The 25,448-nt window shown below is 38.1% G+C and overlaps 2 protein-coding genes and 1 pseudogene across 2 annotated transcripts; all 3 read left to right on the forward strand.

The window, feature by feature from the left end:
• Positions 1-2,267: 2,267 nt before the first annotated feature.
• On the forward strand, positions 2,268-3,209 carry LOC121476146 (olfactory receptor 51V1-like). The gene has a single exon (XM_041729883.1). It carries the CDS (start codon positions 2,268-2,270, stop codon positions 3,207-3,209), a length of 942 nt encoding a protein of 313 aa, XP_041585817.1.
• A 9,944-nt stretch (positions 3,210-13,153) lies between these two features.
• On the forward strand, positions 13,154-14,095 carry LOC121476147 (olfactory receptor 51V1-like). Its single transcript, XM_041729884.1, has one exon. It carries the CDS (start codon positions 13,154-13,156, stop codon positions 14,093-14,095), a length of 942 nt encoding a protein of 313 aa, XP_041585818.1.
• Positions 14,096-24,082: 9,987 nt separating this feature from the next.
• Positions 24,083-25,185, forward strand: LOC121476149 (annotated as a pseudogene).
• Positions 25,186-25,448: the final 263 nt, after the last annotated feature.

Raw genomic sequence — 25,448 nt, forward strand, 5'->3', positions numbered from 1 at the left:
AACATAAACATTTTTTTTAAAAATTTTAGTTATTTAGATGAAAGAGAACAGCTAAAGATCTATTGAGAATATGGACACTGTTCTGTTCTCTGAACCTGGTATATAAAAAATTGTGAATAAATTAATTGTTGGGAAAAATAATTACTGGCATATTTCTGAATTGCCTATCACATGAATTATATGACAAAACACTGACAGCTAATCACCAATCATTGAGCAATTAAGAAATGGCAAAAAAAAAGTACTAAGTAATTTATAAATATCTCTTGTATTTTTCAAATGATGAAAATCTAACAATTTTCATTTTGAGATAAGAAACCAAAGCTTAGGGGATCCCTGGGTGGCGCAGCGGTTTGGTGCCTGCCTTTGGCCCAGGGCGCGATCCTGGAGACCCGGGATCGAATCCCACATCAGGCTCCCGGTGCATGGAGCCTGCTTCTCCCTCCGCCTGTGTCTCTGCCTCTCTCTCTCTCTGTGACTATCATAAATAAATTAAAAATTAAAAAAAAAAAAAAAGAAACCAAAGCTTAGGGATATTTAGTAATTGATCACATAATTAGAATGTTGCACAACTGGGATTTATAATATTCAGTTTGATTCTGAATCTGATGCTTTTAAAAATTGTATTGCCCAATCCTTTTCAAATTCATCCCAAAAACTGAAGAGGAGGGAACATTTCCTAACTCATTCTATGAAGCCAGCATTATTACCCTGCTGCCAAAGCCAGACAAAGACATTACAAGAAAAGGATATTACAGACCAATATACAGGCATCCTTCCTTTTATTGTGCTCTGCTTTATTGAAATTTGCAGATAATGCAGTTTTTTTGTTTTTTGTTTTTTTTTTTAACAAACTGAAGGTTTGTGGCAGCTGGAAGTTGAGCTGTGTTTATTGTAGCCATATATATGAGAAGTTTTTTTCTTTGTTTGTTCTTTATTGTTCTTTATTCCACTTTTGACTTTAGCTTTGGCAATGTACCCTTCTTTAGAGAAAAGTCTGTGTTTTTACAGAATATTCAGCTGTGATGGATTGTTATTTTATTAGATGCTTGTTGGGTTGCTGATAAGGGAAGATGGATAGAATATGAAAGGATATAAATAATCTTCTAATTAAATCTTAGTGCATCTGTTATTACTGGGTCTGTTCCGCAGAGCTCTGACCTTCACAGGGATTCCTACAATGGTCTTCCTCCCTGTCTGCAACCATCAGACTGCTTGCTTTATTTCCTCCCTACTGTAGCATTCCCAATCTATTGAATTGTGGTCCCTTTCCCTCTTAGATGAGATGGAAAGTCTGAAGGATCTGGACAGAATTTCCTTCCCTCAACTGAGATAAGGTTGTGGCAGTCTTTTTCCTCAAAGCAATTGGTCCATGTTATACCTCTAGGTATTTTTCACAATGGTTACCCTTTCTTAGGGGTTCAGAAAAGGGAGAAATGTTTACTGAAAAAAAAAGAAATGTGGTAAAAATAATAAGCTTTATATAAACATTTTTGTTGATTCAGACAGATATGGAGAATAAAATTTATTTTATTCAGTATTGGGAATACTGATCTAAATGTTTCTCTTGGGTATTTACTTCTTGCCTTCTTCTAAGGAGATATTGAAATTTCACTCAGTTAAGCTGAGTCTCACTCCCTGTAAAGATCTGCGAATTCCAAAAAAGCAGCCATTTACCCATCTCAATCCCAGGGACCCACACACTTAGCCTGCAGTGACCAAGTGGAATCTCTCACTTGCATCAGCCACCAAGAGGGAATACTGGCCTCCAGGGAGCCCAGGTCCACCTGCCCCACACAATACACTTCATTCAACATTCAACATCATAAATCTGAGCATTCTCACTCCCTGTGCCATAAGAACTGGTGACATGACAACGTTCGGGGACTGACTCAGAAGCAGCAGAACAGGAGCAGACCTGCACTCCCAATAGCTTTTGCCACTGTCATTTGCTGGGCGTCCTACAAGTGGCTTGCTCAGAGGGACTTAAAGTGAATGAACTTAATGTTCTAATTTGCCTAAAGTGGTCAGGACATTGATTTGCTTCTACAACCGACCACCTACTCTCAAGGAGCTTCTCTGTGAAGTCATCTTGTGCTGTAGCTTCTCCTGCAGAGTGGACCTTCCATGCGATGCTGCAATTAGTTTTACCTGGGCTACAATGTGAGTAGCTGGATTATACTCCACTGTTCTCACACACAGTAGACAATTTGACAAAACTTGTTAGTAAGTATCAATCTTATCTTGAAAATCACCTTCACATTAGCATGTCTGCTTCTTCTGCTTCCATTATCAATTCCTCCATATTCATTCTCACTGGCTTCCCTGGCCTAGACCAGTACTACCCCTGGTTTTCAATTCCCTTTTCTTTTGTCTATGCTATGGTCTTTCTGGGAAACTGCCTGGTGCTGCACGTGATCAGGACTGAGCCGAGCCTGCACCAGCCCATGTTCTACTTCCTGGCCATGCTGGCCCTCACCGACCTGTGCATGGGGCTGTCCACAGTGCACACGGTGCTGGGGGTCTTGTGGGGGCTCAATCAAGAAGTCAGTCAGGATGCCTGCATTGCCCAAACTTACTTCATCCATGGTCTGTCCTTCATAGAGTCTGGAGTCCTTCTTGCCATGGCCTTTGATCGCTTCACTGCAATCTGCAATCCTCTGCGCTACACATCCATCCTGACCAACAGTAGAGTCATTCATTTCATGGTGACCATTCTGATGAGGGCTGCTTTGTCCATTCTCCCGGTCATCATTCGCCTGAAGTTCTTCCATTACTGCCGCCCCCACATCCTCTCCCACTCTTTCTGCCTGCACCAGGACCTACTCCGGCTGGCCTGCTCTGACATCCGCTTCAACAGCTTCTATGCCCTGGCTCTGGTGATTTGTGCCTTGCTGTTGGATGCTGTGCTCATTCTCATCTCCTACGTTCTCATCTTGCACACAGTGCTGGCGATTGCATCCCAGGAGGAGAGGCTCAAGTCCTTGCAGACCTGTGTGTCCCACATCTGTGCTGTCCTGGTCTTTTACATCCCCATCATTGGCCTCACCATGGTGCACCGCTTTGGAAAGCATCTCTCACCTTCTGTTCATGTCCTTATGGGCAATATCTATATTCTTTTCCCACCCCTGATGAATCCCATCATTTACAGTGTAAAGACCCAGCAGATCCGGGGCAGGATGAAGAAGTGGTTTTCCCTGAAAATGTAGTAGAACCTTTGGATTTTATTAGTTAGAATGTTTTAAGGGCAAAAAAGTAATGCTACTTCCCATGAGTGCAACAGCTTGCAATCTGAATAATAATTTCTATAGCATTTTGTTATTTAATGAGGATTTTAATATTAAAGAACTTAAGAGGCTTTCTAATGCAAGAGGCAAAATAGAACTGAGTTTTCCTAATACACATTCCAGAGGCTCTGAAAGTCTGCTGTAGGGTAATATATCTGTCATGGACATGAGAATACCTATCTTTGCATCTTATTGACATGTTCTTAAAGCATGGTTGCCATACGAAGACTATGGCCCTCAGTTCATTAATATTTTCATTCCATTTATACACACATCTACCTAAAATTCTGAGAGCATGTCTATTGTTTAGATTACTCAAGTAACAATCCATATAGCAAAATATTATAATATAGTGATTCTGGACTTTTTCTTCTTCCTAGGGGTGAGGTGAGAGGCAAGCAAATGTATGATATTGAGTCTTCCTCCCACTCTATTACTTTTTCCCTATTAGAGATTTAATACAAATTTATTAAAGGGCTTGTGGAATAAAAAGATATATAATCCTTCTATTCCAAAGATTTTATTCTTTTTTTATTATTGAATCATTTTGTTGTATACCTGAAACTACTCTAAGACTATATAATTAATTAGTTTCCATGCTTTGATGATGTGAACCTCTTGCATACAAATTTTTCACCTTACACTTTTTATGGCTATTCTATCATTAGGCTTTCTTTGTGCCATTTATATTCTTTATAAAGTCTATAGAGAAGAGTTTACAAACTACTGCAAGAGTATGATTGACGACTGATGATTGCTCTTTTAGAGCAATGATTGTGAAAATGGAAATAAGATAAGGGACATGGTGATATTTAGGATCTATGAGCACACCTAATAACTGCCTGTGCCTTGGTGAACAGAGAGTAGTTTCCTAGTTGATGCTCAAGTTTCTGGTTTATTAAATTATGTTGATGGAATGTCTTTCAAAGAGACTGTGACAAAGGAAGAGTATTGTTTACACATGGAGATAGTGGAACCTATGTTGAACATACTGAATTTTAGTTATCTATGGAACATTGATAAATAACCATTGAAATATTGACTAAGTACTTCTGGTGTTTCAGACTCAGTGCTAGGCACTGCTAAGTTACAGGAAAACAAGGAGAGCATAAAAAATACTTTACCTTCAGTATAACATGGGAAATAGACAAAAATTATTAAACATACCTCTACATTAGAAACTCTAATAAATAGCAATAGTCAGAAATAAAGAGTGCACTGACAGCCTGCCAGGGAACTCAAATCTACTACAGAGGATTTGGGTAGCAACTCCTCTTAGAACATAATATGTACTTGAGGCTTGAAGATTGAGAGGAAGTACAGAGGAATGTAAAAAATAAGGAATGTTTAGGCAAACTGAAAAGAAAAAAAAAGTTTAGAATCCCTTTGTATGAAAAGCAGGTGAACAAGTGACTATGAAATTCAGGCATAAACATTGAAAAGTAGACAGGAACAATGTTAGGAAAGATGATATTTTTATTTAGTTTTAATCCTTAGGGCAATATGCAACTATTAATGAACTATAATCAGAATGTTATAATGATCAAACATATATGCTAACAGTATCAGTCCTGCTACTGAAAAGATGAGGACAAGAGTTGACAGCAGATGAAATAAAGAAGATTTTTTAAATTAAACTATTTTATTTTAATTCTATCATAGTTAACAGACAGTGTTATATTAGTTTCAGGTATACAAAAAAGTGTCTTAATAAAAAGATATAGTAGTGGGTGAGCAAGGGTCAGCTCAGGGAGTTGCAAACAGTGGGTGCATATAAGATACACTTAAGACGTGGGATCACAAAGTTGGAGACTGATTATGAGGGATAAAGAATAGGAGGTGCATCATGTTTAGATTTTTGGAATGAGAAACTACAGAGAACCTATAGCCATGTACTGAGATAAAGAAGATGTGGGTGAATGGGATTTGTTTTAAAAATATTATTTTTTATTTATTTGATCTGCCCAAGAGACATTTAAGGGAAGACGTCAAGCTTTGAATCTGATATAAGTTGTCAGGGGTCTGGTGAGAACAGTAGACTCAGATGATGAATTTGGGAGTGATGGTGGTAATAAATATGGTATTTGAGATCATGAGGGGGGTTGACTTGATCAAGTTTAGGATATAGCATAAATATGCTTTAAAAAACTTCAACATTAAAATAGGGTAGAGTTGAATTGCCAGAGAGTCTGAAAAGGATGCAATAACAATATTAGGGGCATATGATGTCAATGATTTCAAGCAAACTGTGTTTTAAAGAGGGAAAGGAGCATGTCAGATTATGCAGCAATGACTTAAATGGGATCTGGTAAGCATCATGTAAATTTAGAAAATCAATGGAAAGCTCATGACACACAGTGTTTACAGAATCATGGGAATTGATATTTTATTAGAACACTGTTGTGTTGCTGGTAAGATATGGGTTCTGGAAGAGGGAAGCACACAATAATCTTCGAATTAAATCTTAGTGCATCCGAGATTATACTGTGTCTGGTTCTCAGAGCTGTGACCTTTACAAGGACCTACAAAGGTTTTGCACTCCTGCCCCACAGGCTCCTTTTTCCTTCTCTGACTGCAGAGCATCCCAGTCTACTGACTTGTGACACTATTCCCTCTTGGATGACTGGAAGGCTTTGGGAGCTGAGAGGAGGTGACTTCCCCATCCTCCAATTGGGATCAGGTTCTGGCAGTCTTGGTCAGCTTCTGTTACGGAGGGGCCTCTGGGTATATTTCACAACGGTTCCCGTCCCTTCCCTTTTCCAGAGCTACGAGGATATCTTTCTTTGTTTCTCATCTATAACACACTGAGCCACCCAGGTGCCCTTGGCATATTTTTTCATGCCGGTTTTGTTTCACTGTATCTTCAAATCTGCAGATACACCTGAATATTGAATGACACATAATTGTGATAAAGCATCGCATACATACTGGAGGCAGTCTGTGTTGAGAAAACTTTGCATCTCCAGGAGGGGTACTGACTCCCTGGGCTACTATCTTATGCATTAATTCTCTCGTTAAGAAGGTAATAAAACTGTGGAGGAGAACAAATTCATCCAAGATCATCAAAGCCATCTACATATTCTCGTTCCAAGGTGGGTCATACGGACAGTGGCTACAAAATGGAATACGATTTTTTCTAAGTTGAGAAAGTTAGTAAATATAGGAAAATGGAAATTGAAAATCCTCCACTGGTGTCATGGGAAAATGAGATGGACCACTGAACTCGAGCTATAACTGTTGAGGGGGATTCAAGACAGATTTCATTAAATAAATTCACCTTAAAAGGTGAATTTTGAATGGAAATTTATCCAAAGAAGACACACATATGTTCACAGGATATATGAAAAGGTGTGCAATGAGTAATCATCAGGGAAATGTAAATCAAAACTCCAAATCACAATAAAGTATCACTTCACACCTGTTAGGATGGCTATTGTAAAAGAGAAAACAAAATAACAAGTGTTAGTGAGGATAAGGAGAAAAGGAAACTGTTCTTGACTGCGGGTGGAAATGTAAATTAGTGTAGCAGCTATGGGAAACAGTATGGAGGTTCTTTAAAAGTTAAAAATAGAATGACCAGATGATCCAGCAATCCCACATCTGGGTATTACTTAAAGGAAATGAAAACAGTGATACCTGCACTCTCATGTTCACTGCAGTAATATTCACAAGAGCCAAGACAGGGGAGCAACCTGAGTGCTCATTTCATCCACAGACAAATGGCTAAACAAATTAAAGCATACACATATAATGAAATATTCTTCCACCTTTAAGTTTTTTGTTTTTTGTTTTTTAACTAGGCTCCATGCCCAGTGTAGAGCCCAATGTGTGGCCTGAACTCAAAATCCTGAGATCAAGACCTGAGCTGAGATCAAGAGTTGGATATTCAACTGATTGACCCACTTGGGCACCCTTAATTCCACTTTCAAAAGGAGGTAATCCAAACTTTGTGAGAATATGGATGAATCTGGAGAACATTTTGCTAGTGAAATGTGTCAGACACAGAAGGAGAAATGCTATAGGATACCATTTACATGAGGGTTGAAATTTCTTAGCATGGCACACAAATCCTGTCCTTTCATATTTCTCTAGCTTCTGCTTTAGATGGTAAATTTCAGAAATGCAAAAACACTTATAGTCTTGCAGCATTTAATGTCCGTCTTGCTGTGTCTAGTGATTGTGCCTCACTTTATCCTGACACACTGTCTGGAAAGCCCTCCCAGTCTCAAAGATTTGTTCTAACACAGAGTTTTTCCTAGTTTGAGCTCTAAGTGGTCAGTTCCAGAGTTCAGAATGAGAGAACTCTTTAAAGGTTCTCTTTTTCCCATGCACTTGAGACTTGCCTCAGCCTAGGACAGAGCATTCAGAACCCGAAGAACTCACACTGGGACAGGACCCAACATTTCTCAGTCATGAAAGAGTCTTTCTACAGGCCGCTGCAAGACTTGTTTGGCCATGCCTTCCGCTAATCCCTGGAGAGAACCTTTGGTGTTTCCCAAGGGAAAGGCTTTTAGGGCATTGCCCAGGTTGCTGTAAAGTTCCTCTCCATTGGGAACTCGTGCCACTGAACTCCTGCAGTGGAGAGACAGATTCTCAGCTTTGATATTCTGGGAGGTGACTCAGTACCATGGGATTGGGGAAGTAAAGAAGAAACAGTCATGTGTTGAGGATGGTACCCACACATTTCCTGGTGAAGCTGTGAATATCAGTAGAGTGGATGTCTAGAAAGGCAAATGAGCTGTGTCTAAGGCATTATTTAGGAGCCACTGAGAAGTATAGATTCCTAGAGATCTCTAAGTGTACTACTTCTAGAGACCTAGATAGTTTCCTAGTAACCTTCTCCAAATGTACTACTACAAGAGAGACCAAAAATAGAATGTGTAATTAGGGGAGGCTGGAAACCCACTGCACATCTCCTCTTCTTAAATACATCTTGATGTAGATGTACTTGAATCCATGAGTGGATTGATTCTCTGCCCCTCAAATCAGCCAAGCTAAGACTGGGGAAAGTCCCTGGAAAATATTGGTGTAGGAGAAAATTTTGGTAGAAGGACAGTAAAATGACAGTCTCTTTCCTCTTGCAAAAAAAAAAAAAAAAAAAAAAAAGGATTAGCCTTGGTCAATAAACTCAAGGTTTGCAGAGCCACAGGCAGAGGGAGAATCAGGCTCGATGCAGGGAGCCTGACATGGGACTCCATTCTAGGTGTCCAGGATCATGCCCTGGGCTGAAGGCGGTGCTAAACCTCTGGGCCACCGGAACTGCCCAAACTCAAGGTTATTGAGATTAAAATCCATTATTTCTAAATCATCAATTTATCAACCTTGAAAGCATAGTCTGTAGCTTAAAAATGTAATAACTTGAAACTTATAAAATTGCATGACTCAACTTTGTTATTAAAGATTAGTTCTTTTTTAATGTATATCACCTTGATGTAATCTGCATATATGTAGCAGTATGAGATGTATTTGGTGAAGAGAACCATCATCTTTTAGCATAGTGCATTACAGGGAGAGAGGAGGGCTAAAACTAGTGACCTGAGAACATCCAGGGAAGAAAAAAAACACAATGATAATTATTAAAAAAAGAAAGTAAAAGTGAAATAGTCCAGTGACAAATTAGTCCCATACTCCTTGATAGACTCTTGGGATATTATTAATCACTAAAGAGCAGTGTGCAATAACACTGTAACATTCTGCTAAGCTTCAAGGATGTTATCAACTTAAAGTCATATATTTGTGTAACATATTATAGAAGATATCCTTGCTAAATATTTAATATCCTAGTACTGCAAAATCTCAAACTTCTTATTCAATAATAGTAAATCATTATGATAATGCCAAACCAATAAATGAACCATTCCAGTGAATTTTTTTAATATGTCTATTTGCATCTCTATCTCTGCCAGGCTTTCTTTGTCTAAATTATAGCAATTCTGCCCTCTAACTCTCCATGTTTCCTTCTTCTTTATCTACCTTCAACAGCAGTTCACTCTAGGCAAGATGTCTTGAAAATTATGGTATAGTAGAATGGAAGTCATAAGAAGGGGCATTTTCATCTCTACTGTAGGAATGCTAGAGATCATTCCTTCCTTCCTTCCCCAACTATCTGGCAGGCACTGGGTTCATTTTTGGAGATAAGGAGTTAAACAGAATGGATACCCAAGACAGATATGCCACCCCACCTCCAGAACAATGTGGCACGGAGACAAAACAGGCTTAAAAAAAATCAGGTACAATACAGTGAGCCACCTCTCTTGCATAGGTATCTTGAATTTCCATTTAAATGACCAGAGTTGAGAGTAGGCTATAAAGAGTAGAGAAATGAACACTGAAAAGGTACACTTGTTCAGTTTGTAGGCCAGAGTCAAATGATCAGACATCATCCTAGGACAAAAGATAAACTTGGAAGGATTTTATGAAGTAAAATTACATGGTCAATGTATACTGTTAAATAATGAACATAGATTCCATTGTTGGAATCACAGTTTAGCAGTAAGACCCATACTAATTTTATAGTTAGCAGCAAGACCCATACTAATTCTATAGTTCAACCTTTCAGCTGATTCACCAGGAAATCATACATGGACAACCCTTTACTTGGTTCTGGAGAATAGCAAACAAAATAAAACAGCCATGTGTCTTTCCCATAGAAATAATACAACCAGTGATAAGCATAGATCTCTAGGGGACATAAAGACAAGAAGACAGTGAGAAAATGAGAAGACATGGAACTGCAGAAAAACTGTAAAGGATGCAGAGATTGCTCTCACAGCCCAGTATCAGACCTAAAAGGAGGATGGAAATTGGTCGAATATTTTCGAAGTAGTTTTAATGGGAGTAGTGGCAAAAAACATCTATCCTGAGTTGTAATATTTTGAAACCCCTACATAACTTTTCTAAGTCTTTCCACTCGTTTTATTTATGATCCTCCTTTTTTATTTAAAAAAAAGATGTTATTTATTTATTCATGATAGTCACACAGAGAGAGAGAGAGGCAGAGACACAGGCTCCATGCAGGGAGCCTGACGTGGGATTCGATCCCCGGTCTCCAGGATCGCGCCCTGGGCCAAAGGCAGGCGCCAAACAGCTGCGCCACCCAGGGATCCCTTATGATCCTCCTTGATTCATATATATCTTCCTTGATAAATATTATATATAATTATGGGTACTATATATATATATGTGTGTGTGTGTGTATTATATAGGTAGTATTCTAAGTTTGGCATTTCACTGTATCATTACAAGTATTTAAAAACTTAAAAATGTTAGTACATTGTTTTCATGGTTAGACTGTTTAGATGTATTTAGTTGTATATTTATTTCACATTGTATTCCATGCTTCATTGTAACTTCCTAGACAACAGAGATATTATCAACTCTATCTATTGCTTCTACACTGATATTGTGTACAATAGCTAATAAATGAATGAGTGGTTGAATGAATGTGCCACTCCCCAAATTGCCTTGCTACTGAGTTAAGTATTGTTTATATAACTAGTTTGATGATATACATATATATGTTGTAGATTTAGATGTAGATACAAAGGGTAGAAGATAGATTGTGATCCAGAATTGTCTTTTTCTCGTATTGCAAAGTCATGCCTGGTCTAAAGGCATATTTTCTCTCTTCGGTGCTGAAAAATATTCTCATCAACTATTATTCTTCTATCAGAAACCTGGGCAGTAGGGAAGACATGAAAATGATGTTCAAAATTCAAATTGTTACTAATCATGACTGCAAATCTAATTTCAACATGGATCTCTTTGCCATGTATTATAAAATTCTGGGTTCTTCGTCATTATTAGAGCTGAAAGCAGAAGGCAGAGAGATGAGATTTATGTCATTAAGGAAAGGTTCAGTATGTTCCTTTTAAATATTCTACTTATTCATGAGACACCACACACACACAGACAGAGACAGAGGCAGAGGGAAAAGCAGTCTCCATGCAGGGAGCCCACAGTATGTTTTTTTTTGAAGAGACAAAACATAATACAGTCATCCTCTTACTGAAGTTACATTGTATGGCAAGCATAATTCCATATCCACAAACTCATAGCAGCATACATGTTTAAATGGGGCACATATTGGGATATTCCCTCATATACACACCTGCATACAGGTGTCCCCAGCCAGTTCTTTCCAGGAAGATTAGGAAGGAGCCAATATCTTCAGGGCTACTGATCATAGGAAGAAAGGCACAAAGAAGGAAGAGGAAACATTAACAAGTACTCTCCTAGTTAGTAAATAAGGAGGTAATCAGTCTTCTTGAGTTTTCCTTGAAAGAGCTAGAGAGAGTATTAGAAGCCACAGAGATGTTATTTTAAATAAGGTACAAATTTGACAAGTATCTCAAATGCGGGAAGTCATAGTAGCAAAATCCTAGGAAACTGAGAGAAAGAAAAAGAAAAGGAATAAGCAAACTGTACAAGGGTAACTTATGTAACTCCAATTCAAAAGCCACTGGCAAGAATTCAGGATAGGGGTACTAATGCACACACATGATTCTGAACCAGAGTCTTTTTTTTTTTTTAAACTACAAATCATATTAATGGTACAGTGGAGAAAAGTTGTGTGGACTCTGAAAATTCAATGGTAGTAACGTGACAATATTAATCTTATGATGATGTTTGTATTATGGTTACATAGGAGAATGTCCTTGTTTGTAGAAAACATACACTAAAAATTTGGGAGGTAAAGGATTACAAGGTAGGAAATTTATTCTCAAATGCTTCAGAAAAAAAAAAAAAACACTTTGTGTTCCACTTAGAACTTTCCCATATAACATACTTATTGAAAACATCTCTGTGGTGAAAAAATGAAATCTTAGTAAATTGTTACCTATAATTTCACATACAGCACTTAATTACGAACAGATGAAGATAAGACGATATTTCAAGTATTTCATACATGAGTGCATAACTAACTTTATCCTACTAATAATTAAGTGAATGCTTTAAGCAATATATTGTGTGTCATATTTAAGGCATTTTCTTCAAAATCTTTTAAAATATGGTTCTTTATTTTATGCTTGTCAAAAAGGACACACATTTCTCAGGTGTTCTGAAAAGGGAGAAATATTTACTTTACTAAGGAATTCAGTCAACAATAGAAAGGAAATTAGGGGGCAAATAGGCCTTATATAAACTTTTTTGTTGATTTCAGACAGAAACAGATACTAAAATTCTTTAGAATTCTGATACTATCATTTCTTCTTGGATGTATGATACTCGACTTCTCCTTCTGAGTACATATTGAAATTTTACTCAACGCAGTGAGCATCCCTCCCTAAAAAGATTTGTGGACTCCAGAAAATGCAGTCATTTACCCCTTCCTCTCAATCCCAGGAAACTTCTAGCCTACATTGACCAAGTGGAATCATTTGCATCAGCCACCATGAGGGAAAACTGGCCTCCCGGGAGCCCAAGTCCACTTGGCCCACCCAATCTTCTTTATTATTTCCCATAAATATGAGCATTCTGACCCCCTGTGCCATGAGCACTGGCAACAACACAGCATTAAGAGGCTTAGTCACTAGCTTTTGCTACTGTCATTTGCTGGGCGTCCTACAAGTGGCTCGCTCAGAGGGACTTAATGAACTTAATATTCTAATTTGCCTAAAGCGGTCAGGACATTGATTTGCTTCTACAACCAACCACCTACTCTCAAGGAGCTTCTCTGTGAAGTCATCTTGTGCTGTAGCTTCTCCTGCAGAGTGGACCTTCCATGCGATGCTGCAATTAGTTTTACCTGGGCTACAATGTGAGTATAGCTGGATTATACTCCACTGTTCTCACACACAGTAGACAATTTGACAAAACTTGTTAGTAAGTATCAATCTTATCTTGAAAATTACCCTCACATAAGCATGCCTGCTTCTTCTGCTTCCATTGTCAATTCCTCCATATTCATTCTCACTGGCTTCCCTGGCCTAGACCAGTACTACCCCTGGTTTTCAATTCCCTTTTCTTTTGTCTATGCTATGGTCTTTCTGGGAAACTGCCTGGTGCTGCACGTGATCAGGACTGAGCCGAGCCTGCACCAGCCCATGTTCTACTTCCTGGCCATGCTGGCCCTCACCGACCTGTGCATGGGGCTGTCCACAGTGCACACGGTGCTGGGGGTCTTGTGGGGGCTCAGCAAAGAGGTTGTTCTGGATACTTGCATTTCACAGACTTACTTCATCCATGGACTGTCCTGCACAGAGTCTGGAGTCCTTCTTGCCATGGCCTTTGATCGCTTCACTGCAATCTGCAATCCTCTGCGCTACACATCCATCCTGACCAACAGTAGAGTCATTCATTTCATGGTGACCATTCTGATGAGGGCTGCTTTGTCCATTCTCCCGGTCATCATTCGCCTGAAGTTCTTCCATTACTGCCGCCCCCACATCCTCTCCCACTCTTTCTGCCTGCACCAGGACCTACTCCGGCTGGCCTGCTCTGACATCCGCTTCAACAGCTTCTATGCCCTGGCTCTGGTGATTTGTACCTTGCTGTTGGATGCTGTGCTCATTCTCATCTCCTACGTTCTCATCTTGCACACAGTGCTGGCGATTGCATCCCAGGAGGAGAGGCTCAAGTCCTTGCAGACCTGTGTGTCCCACATCTGTGCTGTCCTGGTCTTTTACATCCCCATCATTGGCCTCACCATGGTGCACCGCTTTGGAAAGCATCTCTCACCTTCTGTTCATGTCCTTATGGGCAATATCTATATTCTTTTCCCACCCCTGATGAATCCCATCATTTACAGTGTAAAGACCCAGCAGATCCGGGGCAGGATGAAGAAGTGGTTTTCCCTGAAAATGTAGTAGAACCTTTGGATGCTATCAGTAAGAATTTCTGTATTTATTTTTCCCCATTAATGACTAATGAAAGTCCATTAAAGAATTTTGAGATAAAAATGTGTATACCAAAGATTTATTTCTTTCAGTCTCTTCGTGTGATAAAGATATAACCTTATTGCTTATAAATTTTTCATTTTACATTGTTTTGTACAATTTTATATCTAGGATTTCTTCATAGAATTTTATTTTTATTTTTTAAAAGATTTTATTTATTTATTCATGAGAGTCACACATAGAGAGAGAGGCAGATACACAGGCAGAGGGAGAAGCAGGCTCCATGCAGGGACCCAATGTAAGACTCGATCCCGGAATTCCAGGATCAGACCCTGAGCCGAAGGCAGGTGCTAAACTGCTGAGCCACCCAGGGATCCCTCTTCACAGCATTTTAATTTTTTTATGAAATCTATAAGAAGACAGTTTAGAAACTACCACAATAGCACTATTGAGGCCTGACGGGTCACTTCTTAAAACAATGATTGTAAGAACCAAAATACAACAAGGTAGATGATAATATTTAGGATACGAGCACACTGAATAACTGCCTATGGTTTGGTAACCAAAGTAGTTTCACAGTTGATGCTCAAATTTCTGGTTTATGAAATCAAATTGATGGTATGTTGTCCAATGAGATAGTGACAAGGAGTATTGTCTATGTGACAAGATAGTGGGGTCTATGTTGAACACATTGAGTTTGAGATATCTCTGAAACCTTGATAAATACCCATTGAAACTATTGAGTTTTGTAGGTGTCTCCCATGGTGTCTGTTCAGACACAGTGCTAGGCACAGCTAAGGTACAGGAAAGCAAGGAGGGCAAAAAAAGAATAATTTTCCTTCAGTATAATAGGTGACATAGACAAAAATTATTAAGTATATATCTATAGTAACTATTCTGTTAAATGTCATTCAGAAATGAAGAGTGCACTGACACCCTGCCAGGGCACTGCAGTCTAGTACAGAGGAATTGAGTAATGATACCTCTGAGAAAGCAATATGCAATTGAGGCTTGAAAACTGAGGACAAATAACCTGAGGAATATAAGAGAAGCAATTTTCCGGCAAAATAAAGAGAAAAACAAAACTCTGAATACACCAGACTGTATGAAAAATGGGTGAATAAATGACTGTGAAATTCAGGTATAAAAATTGAATAGTAGACAGATCCAAGATTAGAAAAGATGAGATTTTGATTTAATCCTTAGGGCAATATGAAAATACTAATTTATTGCAATTAGAATGGTGAAATGATGAAATATTTATGGTAAGAACATCAAACCTGCTACCAAATAGATGAGGACAAGTGTTGATGGCAGAAGACTAGATAAAAGTCCTAACAAAAGGATACTGTAGCGATTGAACAAGGGTCCAGTCAAGGAGTTTCAAGAAGTGGGTGCATATAATATATATTTAATAGATGGGATCATAAGACTGGTGATTGATTGACTGTGAGGAATAAGAGCGGCTTTTGGAATGAGTAACTACAGATGTCCTATAGCCATGTCCTATTATAAGGAAGGTGTGGGTGAATGGGATTTGTTTTAGAAATATTTTTTTTTTATTTATGTGATCTGCCTAAGGTACATTTTTTTAGTGGGGGAAGAGCAGAGAGAGAGAGGGAGAGAGAGAATGTTAAGCAGGCTCCACACAGAGTGAGGAGCTCAACTCATGACTTAATCTCATGACCCTAAGATCATGACATGAGCTAAAATGAGTCAGACACTTAACTAAGCCATTCAGGTGTCCCTTCCCAAAGTTCATTTAATGAGACATATCCAGCTGGGGGTTTGATATATGTTTCAAGTAGCTGATGAGAAGAGTGTAGCTGGATAGTGAATTTGCAAATCATGGCTACAAACATGGTGTTTGAGATCATGAGGGTGGATGACTTAACTAAGTAAATAAAATAATATAATATGCTAAAAACCTTGGACATTAAAATAAGATACAGTTGAATCCCCAAAAATAGCCTGAAAAGGAAGCAATAATAGTATTAGGGAAGTATGATGTCCATGAATCCAACTGGAAGAGTGTTTTAAAGAGAGAAACAAGTCTATCAAAATTGTATTACAATGTCTTATATTGAGTACTGAAAAGTATTCATTTAATGTAAAAGAACATTAAAATACTTAGCATGAACAGTGTTTGTAAAGTGGTAGCAACAAAGAAACCTGTCAAAAACCAGCAGTGAAGTGATCCAGATTAATATCAACAGAAAACATGACAAAAATATATATCCGTCATATGATGTGATGAATGTGACACCTTATATCTATAATCTCCCCCTAAAATAATCCATAACCCCACTCTCATCATGAGGGCAGAATCAAACAAGTTCCTATAGATACCCATTTCACAATATTCCTCACCATTGATCTTCAAAAATACTAAAGTCCACAAAAACAGGTTTGACAAACAGCCAAGAGACTAAAGAGACATGGCAAGTAACAAAATAATTGCTTATGGTTTGGTGACCAAACATGTGTTTGGTTGAGATGTGTTGTTCTGGATGAGAGCCTGTAAGAGAAAAAATACATTAAATAAAAAGCAAAGAGCCATGAGTAATTTTAAATTTTAATTAATATATTAATACTGGCTGATTGATTGTAACAAATTTCACTGTGCATGAGGGATATATGGAAATTATCTATATTCTCAATTTTTCTCTAAATCTAAAACTATTTGAAAATAGTCTATTAAAATACTTAAAAGACCAATTTTAAAATGAAGTTAATAAAATGGAGACTTAAAATAACTGAATCCATGTTATTTCAGGAAAACAATCAATATAAACACACATTCCTTTAGTCTAGATTTAAATAAGTTATGCTCTAGGAAATGATTTACCTTCTATGATCCATACAGTCAGGGTTAGTTGAAGGGAAAAGTATTAGTGAGACTAGTGGTCATTCATGATCCAAATATTTACTTCTAGATTATAAAATCATATATTGAATGAAATAACTGCTCCAGACATTGCATTTCACTCCAAGCAAGTCAGATAGCCCTGAAGTCATGTTTCCTCTCAGTAGTACAAACTCCATATTTTCCCCTTTTTGGTAACAGGCATCATTGAACTGGAGTCTGTGTACATTGGAATCACCATTCCCTTCTGTTCAATGGTACACAACATGGTCATCATGATGGTATCCAACAGGCAAGCGTTCCCAGGTACCTCTTCCTGGACATGCTAACTGCCTCTAATCTGGCTCTGTATCTCTTTACGTTCTCAAAAATACTGAGGGCCTTCTAGATAAATTCTTAAGTGTTGATCTTCCTTGCTTTCTTTTTAAGTCCAAACTTTATTTAATATTGCCTTCATGCATGATCTCATGTATTCAGCGTTCTATTGATTTTCCATGACACTGAGAATCTTTTCCACATCAGTATTTGACAAGAAATTGAGACTGAAAAGTGATTCAGTAATGAAAAATTTGGAGGGACACCTGAGTGGCTCAGTGGTTGAGCATCTGCCTTCGGCTCAGGGTGTGATCCTGGGGTCCCAGGATGGAGTCCTGCATCCGGCTCCCTGCGGGGAACCTGGTTCTCCCTCTGTCTATGTCTCTGCCTCTCTCTCTCTCTCTCATGAATAAATAAATAATAAAATCTTAAAAAAAGAAAAATTTAGAGCAACAGTTTCTTTGCTGTAAAAGTATTTCCGCTTCTCAAGAGATGTGTTCTCTTTAAGGAAGAACATTGTCTTCAGCCACTGGCTTCCCAGTGAGAGCTCAGGGAGAGCTCAGAAGCTGCTTTGTATCCATGGAGACCCAGCCAGGCTAAAATATCAGTCATGGAAGGAAATTTCTCCTAATTATGAGGTCAGAGTCCCATATTCATAACAGGATATGATCCATTTTAAGGAGGAAACTGCTTCTCCAGATACTTGAAGGTGTGAGGATATACACTGAATACTTCCAGGGAGTAACCATTGTCTGCCTAGAGTGTTCCTTACACAGGACCAATGTCACTTTCACAATGAAAGTTTAACCAATTTTTTTCCTCAAGGTACTTTGAAACTATGTGAACATTTTATTTAATTTATAGTTGACATGTAGGGCTACATTAGTTTTATCTGTACAACACAGCAATTCAACAAGTTTATTTTATTTTTTATTATTATTTTTTAACAAGTTTATACATAATGCTAGACTCACCATAAGTGTAGCTATCATCCGTCACCAAACAATGCTATCACAATATTGACTATACTTCTAATACTGTGCCTATTATTCTCATGACTTAGTCATTCCATAACAGAAGTCTGTATCTCCTCCTCCCCATTTTGCCCATCCCACTACTCCCCTCTCCTCTGCCAACCATCAGTTTGTTTTCTATATTTATAGTCTGGTTCTGCTTTTTTTTTTGGTTTATTTATTTCCTTTTTTTTAAGATTGCGTATATGAGTTTTCATATGGTATTTGTCTTCCTCAGTCTGACTTGTTTCACTTAGCATAATACCCTTTAGGTCCATTTATGTTGTCTCAAATGGCACCATCTCATCCTTTCTTAAGGCTAATATTCCGTTGTATATACATACCATCTTTTCCTTATCCAATTGTCTTTCAATGGACTAAATGTCTCTATCTTAGCTATTTGCAAATAATCCTACAATAAACATAGGGGTGCATATATCTTTTAAACTTAGTTGTTTTGGTTTTCTTTGGATAAATAATAGTAGAATTATTGGATTATAAGGTTTCTGTCTGTCTGTCTGTCTCTCTCTCTCTCTCTCTCGGAAACTGTATACTGTTTTCCAGTGGCTGTACCAATTTAAATTCCCACTGACAGTGTATGAGAGTTCCTTTTTCTCTGCATCCTCACCAAACACTTATGGTTTCTTGTCCTTTTGATTTTAGCCATTCTAACAGGTATAGGTAGATAGCTCACTGTCCTTTTAATTTGCATTTTCTCAATGATTAGTGATATTAAGCATCTTTTCTCAGGTCTGGTGACCATCTGTATGTATTCTTTGGAAAAATATCAGGTCTTCTGACAATTTTTAAATCAGATTCCTTGGTTTTTTTGGGGGCGTGGGGGAGGGATGGGTGAGTCATATAGGTACTTTATATTTTTTGGTTTATATACTGATCCTGTAACTTGTACCAGGTATTGTGTCTCCTGATGGCTGGTTAAGACTCTTACACCTGCATTCTCCAACAATTTTCTGTGGTCCTGTACTTCATAGCCATGATGCTGTACCAGGTTGGCTGGAGGCTTCCCTCACACATCTATAGGACCATGGCCAATATGCATACTATTGTTCATTTTGTGATGAACTTCATTGTCTAGATTGTAAAACCCAAGCAGATATGAGAGAAAATAATTAGGTTTTTCATCCTAAAAAGAAGTAAAGAATGCAAGTAATATTTATAACGTAATTGGTAGAATAATACTAATATTAATGGGGAGTGTCAGACAGTTGAGCCTCACTCAGATAAAAAATATCTAGGTGGAAATCCTTGCATTTTGGCCACTGACTTCTAAAAGCCAGTAACCTGCAGGCTTGTTAGAGAAAGGCAGTTTGCCACATTCACGTTGCAATCAATTAATCAATAATTTTCTATGTTCGGTGACTTAACTAAAACTCTGGGTTGGAAAGCAGCCAGTATTTAAAATACCTGCCATTGGGCGTCCCTGGGTGGCTCAGTGGTTGAGCGCCGGCCTTCCGCCCAGGGCGTGATCCTGGAGTCCCGGCATTGAGTCCCACATCGGGCTCCTTGCATGGAGCCTGCTTCTCCCTCTGCCTGTGTCTCTGCCTCTCTCTCTCTCTGTTTCTCTCATGAATAAATAAGTAAAAAATTTTTAAAAAATGAAATATCTGCCATTTCTGAAAGGGATAACCTATTACTAACAATAACCTATAAAGCTTTTAATCTGGGGGTTTTGACACAGTAGAAATGTTGTCATTGAAGTTAGTGCCCACTCTATTCAAAAAAGAGAAAAGAGAATGATTTATTAAATACCCCAATGACCCAGGGAAGCTTGGAGAATGTTGTCTTTGAAAACAGAAGTGCCTAAAGTTCATTTAAAGCTAAAAATTAGGGCAGCCTGGGTGGCTCAGCTGTTTAGCGGCGCCTTCAGCCCAGAGTGTGATCCCGAGATCAAGTCCCATGTTGGGCTCCTTGCACGGAGCCTGCATCTCCCTCTGCCTGTGTCGCTGCCTCTCTCTGTGTCTCTCATGAGTAAATAAATAAAACCTTTAACAAAACAAAACAAAAAGCTAAAAATTACTATAAAATATTCGGCAACAGTAGTAACCTTCTTCATAGGAGGAAAGGGAAGAAGAGGAGGAGGTGAAGGAGAAACAGGAGTAAAATGCAATAGTAGTGGGAAAAAGAGGGAGGAGGTGGAGTGGAGCAAGATTACTATAATATTGATCAGCACAATAGTAATTGCTATACTACTTCATCTATAGGTCCTGTCAGGTAACAGAGGATGGAAAACATAATTATACTTTATTTCTCACATTCTAGTGACTTCACTCCTCATGAGCTCATGCTTAAATTTCTCTAAACCTAACCCAAGATCAGAGAGTTCCCAATTCTCCATCCAGGCAGACTTCTTCCTTCTAGAATTCAGAAAACTCTCTGACCTTATGTTGCAGGGCCAGTCCAACTCACGAAGGAAGCTTGGGGATCAGAAAGATAATGACATTCTGGGGATCAGGAAGGTAATGATGCTCTGGGATCAGCCCAAGCACCCAGGAAAGCCTAGTAACCTTTCCTTTACTATCTACCTCTGCTGGAAATGTTGGTGAGAACAAAAATGCAACTCACCTATTCACATGGCAAATCAGCCCTCAGCTCTATCCAGGTGAAGTTCTGCCCCTACAGTTTAGGAACTGGGAGTGAATAAGGGGCTGTAATGGGTTTTATTTTAAGAGAGAATGGATAGATTAACTTTTTCCACTCCTGCTTTGGTCATTAATTTTTCTATCCATTGCCATGTTATTTCCATTCTCTGATTAGAACTTTTCATCAACAAAAGGAGAATTGGAGGATAGATGAATGTAAATCTAATATAATATAGTTTTGAAGGAGTTTTGAAGATAATTCAGTTCAATTTTCTCTTATTTATGGCCCTCTAATAATTTGTGATACATCAAAGTGGTTTTTATGATTCTGGATTCTAGTAACCTGGATGCCTATTAACCTTAATGTTCTCAGGTTCACTGAAAATAAGAAAGGATGAGATAATCAACCACCTATGTCTGTGGAGATGTGGGCTGTTTGAGTGATACGGAAAGGAGGAGAAACAGGAAAATTGTAGGCCATGAAAAGCTTTAGTGTCTGATCCATTTAAACACCACCTTAATCCTTTTTATGATGGAGGAAAAGATACCTTGACCTCCTTTCTGACCTCTTGCCTCTGCCAGAGATTATTTATTAAAATCTTTCTTTCTCTTCTACTCAGTAACTAAGACCGAGCCAATCCCTTTTATGATAGCATTTAGGTTATTTTGAAAGGTAAGCTTCATCAAATCCGTCCCTTTGTTGTTTTTCATAATAGTTGTATCTAATGTAATTCAGATGCATTGGACTCATCTCGTTTTATTCCTACTAACTCATAAAGTCTGTAAAAGAGTAATTGTTAGAAAATTTTGTAAAAATCGTGATATTTTTTAACTGCATACAAATCTACAAAGTAGTTAGGACATCACCTTCTTATTTTGGCTATGGTCAAGTTATATACAGGAAGATGGAAGGAAGCTCTTTAGCTCTGGAATCCTCCTCTTTGACAATATTTTCATTTCTATTATCAATGAGTTTACACTTCTGTGTGGTTTTTTTTCTTGTCTTATAAATATTGTGTAGCTTGTTTATGTCTTGACAAAATAATCAGTCTTTTCATAAACTGCTGTAGAACATATGTGGACTGTGCCAACCACTGAACCATCAGTGGTTTTATAACCATCAGTTGTGTTTTATATATGATCTCCTTTAGCACCAGGGTAAGTGAGGTAATTGTTGTTAATTTACAGATGGGTAAACTATCAGGTGTATAAGCAGGTGTATAATTTAGCAGGATTTCATAAAAGGTAAATGATATGATAAAGGCATTATCATTAAGTGGATGCAGCTAAGTATGATATTTATTTTTCACCTTTACAATGTCAGCCTGATATTTAGGAGCTATTAATTTATTCAGATTTTGAGATTTCTTTTTTTCTTAGTTTCTATCATTCTGTCAACTCACATTCACATCTATTGGCAACATCCTCCACATAGTCCATCATTTCTTCCACCACTTACTTCCAAATATAACCTACAAACATCAAGAGAAATTAGTTTTCACAATATTTATTGCTGTAATCCATAACATGTCTATTTGACTATAGTCTATTCACTCATATTGTTGCAGGCCCATAAGCAAAGAGATCTCAGCACCCATCTACCAATTATTCTTTATTAATGTAAGAATTATTGCATCAAAATTCTTTGATACTTTCACTCATGTGCCTTAAGTGACCATGAAATGGTTGTTTATATGACCGTTCTCAAGAGATTGTCCCCAGGGAGAAACAGAGACTTCCACTGCTATATGAAAAAGGCTCCCTTTTCCAGGGTATATGGATATGGCCAGTTTAGAGGAAGTCCCTTTTGGGAGTGATTTCAGTGTTTTGATGTGGAAAGATGAGTAAAATGGGAACTGGTTTAAATATTAGATATTAGAGAATGATTAATGAAAGGACACCACTAAGAAACAAAAATAAATTTCTTAAATATGAAATTTGGACTCCATTAAAGAGATCTCAGGTCATTCTATAAAGAGTATAAAACTAGGGAGGTATTGAAAGTTGGTCATTATAGTCAAAAGTGATTCAGGATTCAAACCACAGCTAATTATCATAGTATAGTGCAGACTATAGAATCTTAATACTGAGTCATAGTATAGTGTAAAATTATTAAGAAAAAATAGGATCCCCATTGTGGAAACCAGAGGATATGCAATTTTATAAAATGATACACTGACATTTAACTTCTGGAAAGAAAACATCATGCTCATCCAACAGTATGATATCTCTAAACTGGCTAAGTTCTGCTTCTGACTACATTCTATCCTATTTTTAGTGTTAATCTTATTAAAATGTTTCTCTCTATTCTTTTTTTTTTAATTTCCTAAGCTCCTCTGTAAAAAATATCCTCCATATTCCACTCTTCCTATTCTACTAAAAAAAATCCACTTTGAACTTAAGTGAACTTAATTCTTTCAGAGAACTAATCATCCCTAGCTGCCTTTGAATACAGACCATCTTCTTCAAATCTCCTTGAAGGGCCACACTCAATGCCCTGTCAAACGGTGACTTGTTCAATATTTTTATGATAGCTTGAGTGAATGTAAGACAGCTAAACTCTCAATCTCCATTTGGGAACCAATGCCACAGACTCAGGTATACATAACCTATTCCCTGGGACAGGTACTATTATCAACTGAGAGTGCAGGTTCTCTTAAGCTACCTACTCACCCACACGGGGCAACAGAAGTGGAGAACTTCTAGGACTACAGGATGCCCAGAGGGGATCTGCATTTGCAAATTTGAAATGCAAATCTGCAGCATTTTGCAGCAAAACTGAACCAGTATCTATAAATAAATAAATAAAGAAAGCCTAAAGATGGTGTTTCAAGCAGCCCAGCTTAAAGGTCATGGGAAATGTAAAAGGCCAGAGTATGCAGACTCATGGTTTCCATTTTCATAAAGAATAAGTCAGAAATCCTGACATTCTTCCTGTTCACATATGACTCTAGTAGAGGTTTCCTAGGATTGCTTGCTACTGCCATGTTAGTATATAGCATAAAACCTCTCAATAGTCTGGCCAAACTGTCATCCAAAGCTTTTATTTCTTCAGGGTTCAATATGTCTGAATGATAGTGATGGGGTCTATTTCCTTTTCATTCCCACCCATTTTCTTTCTGCAGGAATGAGAATTAGTGGTGAAGAGAAATCACTAACTTCCATGGCATCCATTAACTTGTCATATCTGGACCCCACAACAGTGATGCTAACTGGGATCCCTGGACTAGAGTGTGTGCCATTTTGGATTGTGTTTTCCTTCTTTGTAGTGTGCCTGGTGGTGCTTCTCTGTATCATCATTTTACTGATTATCATCCCTCCAGAATGCAGCTTGAATCAACCCATGTACATCTTCCTGGCAGCGCTGGCAGCCACTGACATAGGACTCTGTGTAGCGATTGCTCCCAAGATGGTGGCCATCTTCTGGTTTGGCTCCTGCTCCGTGGCTTTTGATGCTTGCTTAGCCCAGCTTTTCTTCATCCATTCCTTGCAGGGCATGGAATCTGGCATCCTGTTGGCCATGGCCTTTGACCGCTATGTTGCCATCTGTGATCCACTGAGGCACACATCCATCCTCACACATTTTCATCCTGGTTACTATGGTGCTGTTTGTGGAAATTCGAGCAATAGTACTTGTTGATATTTTTCCAGTTTTAATCAAAAGACTACATATTTTCTATTCCAGTGTAACTACCAACATGGCTGTGATCAAGCTAGGTGCAGAAGACATCCAAGTCAATAAAACATATGGTCTCCTTATAGTTTTACATACAGGGATTTGACATGTTATTTTCCTCATCCTATATCTTTATTTTCCAGGCCATTTTTGTCTACATCAAAAGGAGTCACTGTTGAAACATTTGATACATATACAGCTCATATTTTGTTCTTCCTGAGTTTTATACTCTTTTTTTAAAAGATTTTATTTATTTATTCATGAGAGACTCAGAGAGAGAGGCAGAGACACAGGCAGAGGGAGAAGCAGGCTTCATGCAGGAAGCCGGACATAGGACTCCATCCCGGGTCTCCAGGGTCTCGACCTGGACTGAAGGCGGTGCTAAACCACTGAGCGACCCAGGCTGCCCTGAGTTTTATACTCTTAACTTCTACTCCTTCTTCAGCTACCATTTTGGACATTTAGCTCCACTGACCCACATTCTTCTGTCTACCATATACCTCCTGGTACCATCTGCAGTCAACCTTATCATCTATGGTATAAAAAATAAGGTAATGCAAAAGAGTGTGGCACAGATTTTTTTTTTCTGAATCATCGTGATAAATCCCAGTGGTAAACTGCTAAATAGTTATACTCATGGAGAAAATACTTTTACTTCCTAGGAATGGAGACAAGTTGAAATCTATGTGTTCATTGTGTGTTTCACTTCAATATGTACAAACTTAAAGGCATATATTTTGCAAACAACAGCTATGAAAAAAAATGAAATCTATTCAAGGTAAGACTGCTATTGGCACTATTTATTCATTTCAATTCTAATTTTATCTTCACCATGTCCTTCCTTTTATTTAAT

Source organism: Vulpes lagopus, chromosome 15 (genome assembly GCF_018345385.1).
Source record: "Vulpes lagopus strain Blue_001 chromosome 15, ASM1834538v1, whole genome shotgun sequence".
In the NCBI taxonomy this organism is placed as follows: domain Eukaryota; kingdom Metazoa; phylum Chordata; class Mammalia; order Carnivora; family Canidae; genus Vulpes; species Vulpes lagopus.

Bases quoted from the DNA above. Each gene is read 5' to 3' on its own strand.
- LOC121476147 (XM_041729884.1), top strand. From the start codon at position 13,154: ATGCCTGCTTCTTCTGCTTCCATTGTCAATTCCTCCATATTCATTCTC.
- LOC121476146 (XM_041729883.1), top strand. From the start codon at position 2,268: ATGTCTGCTTCTTCTGCTTCCATTATCAATTCCTCCATATTCATTCTC.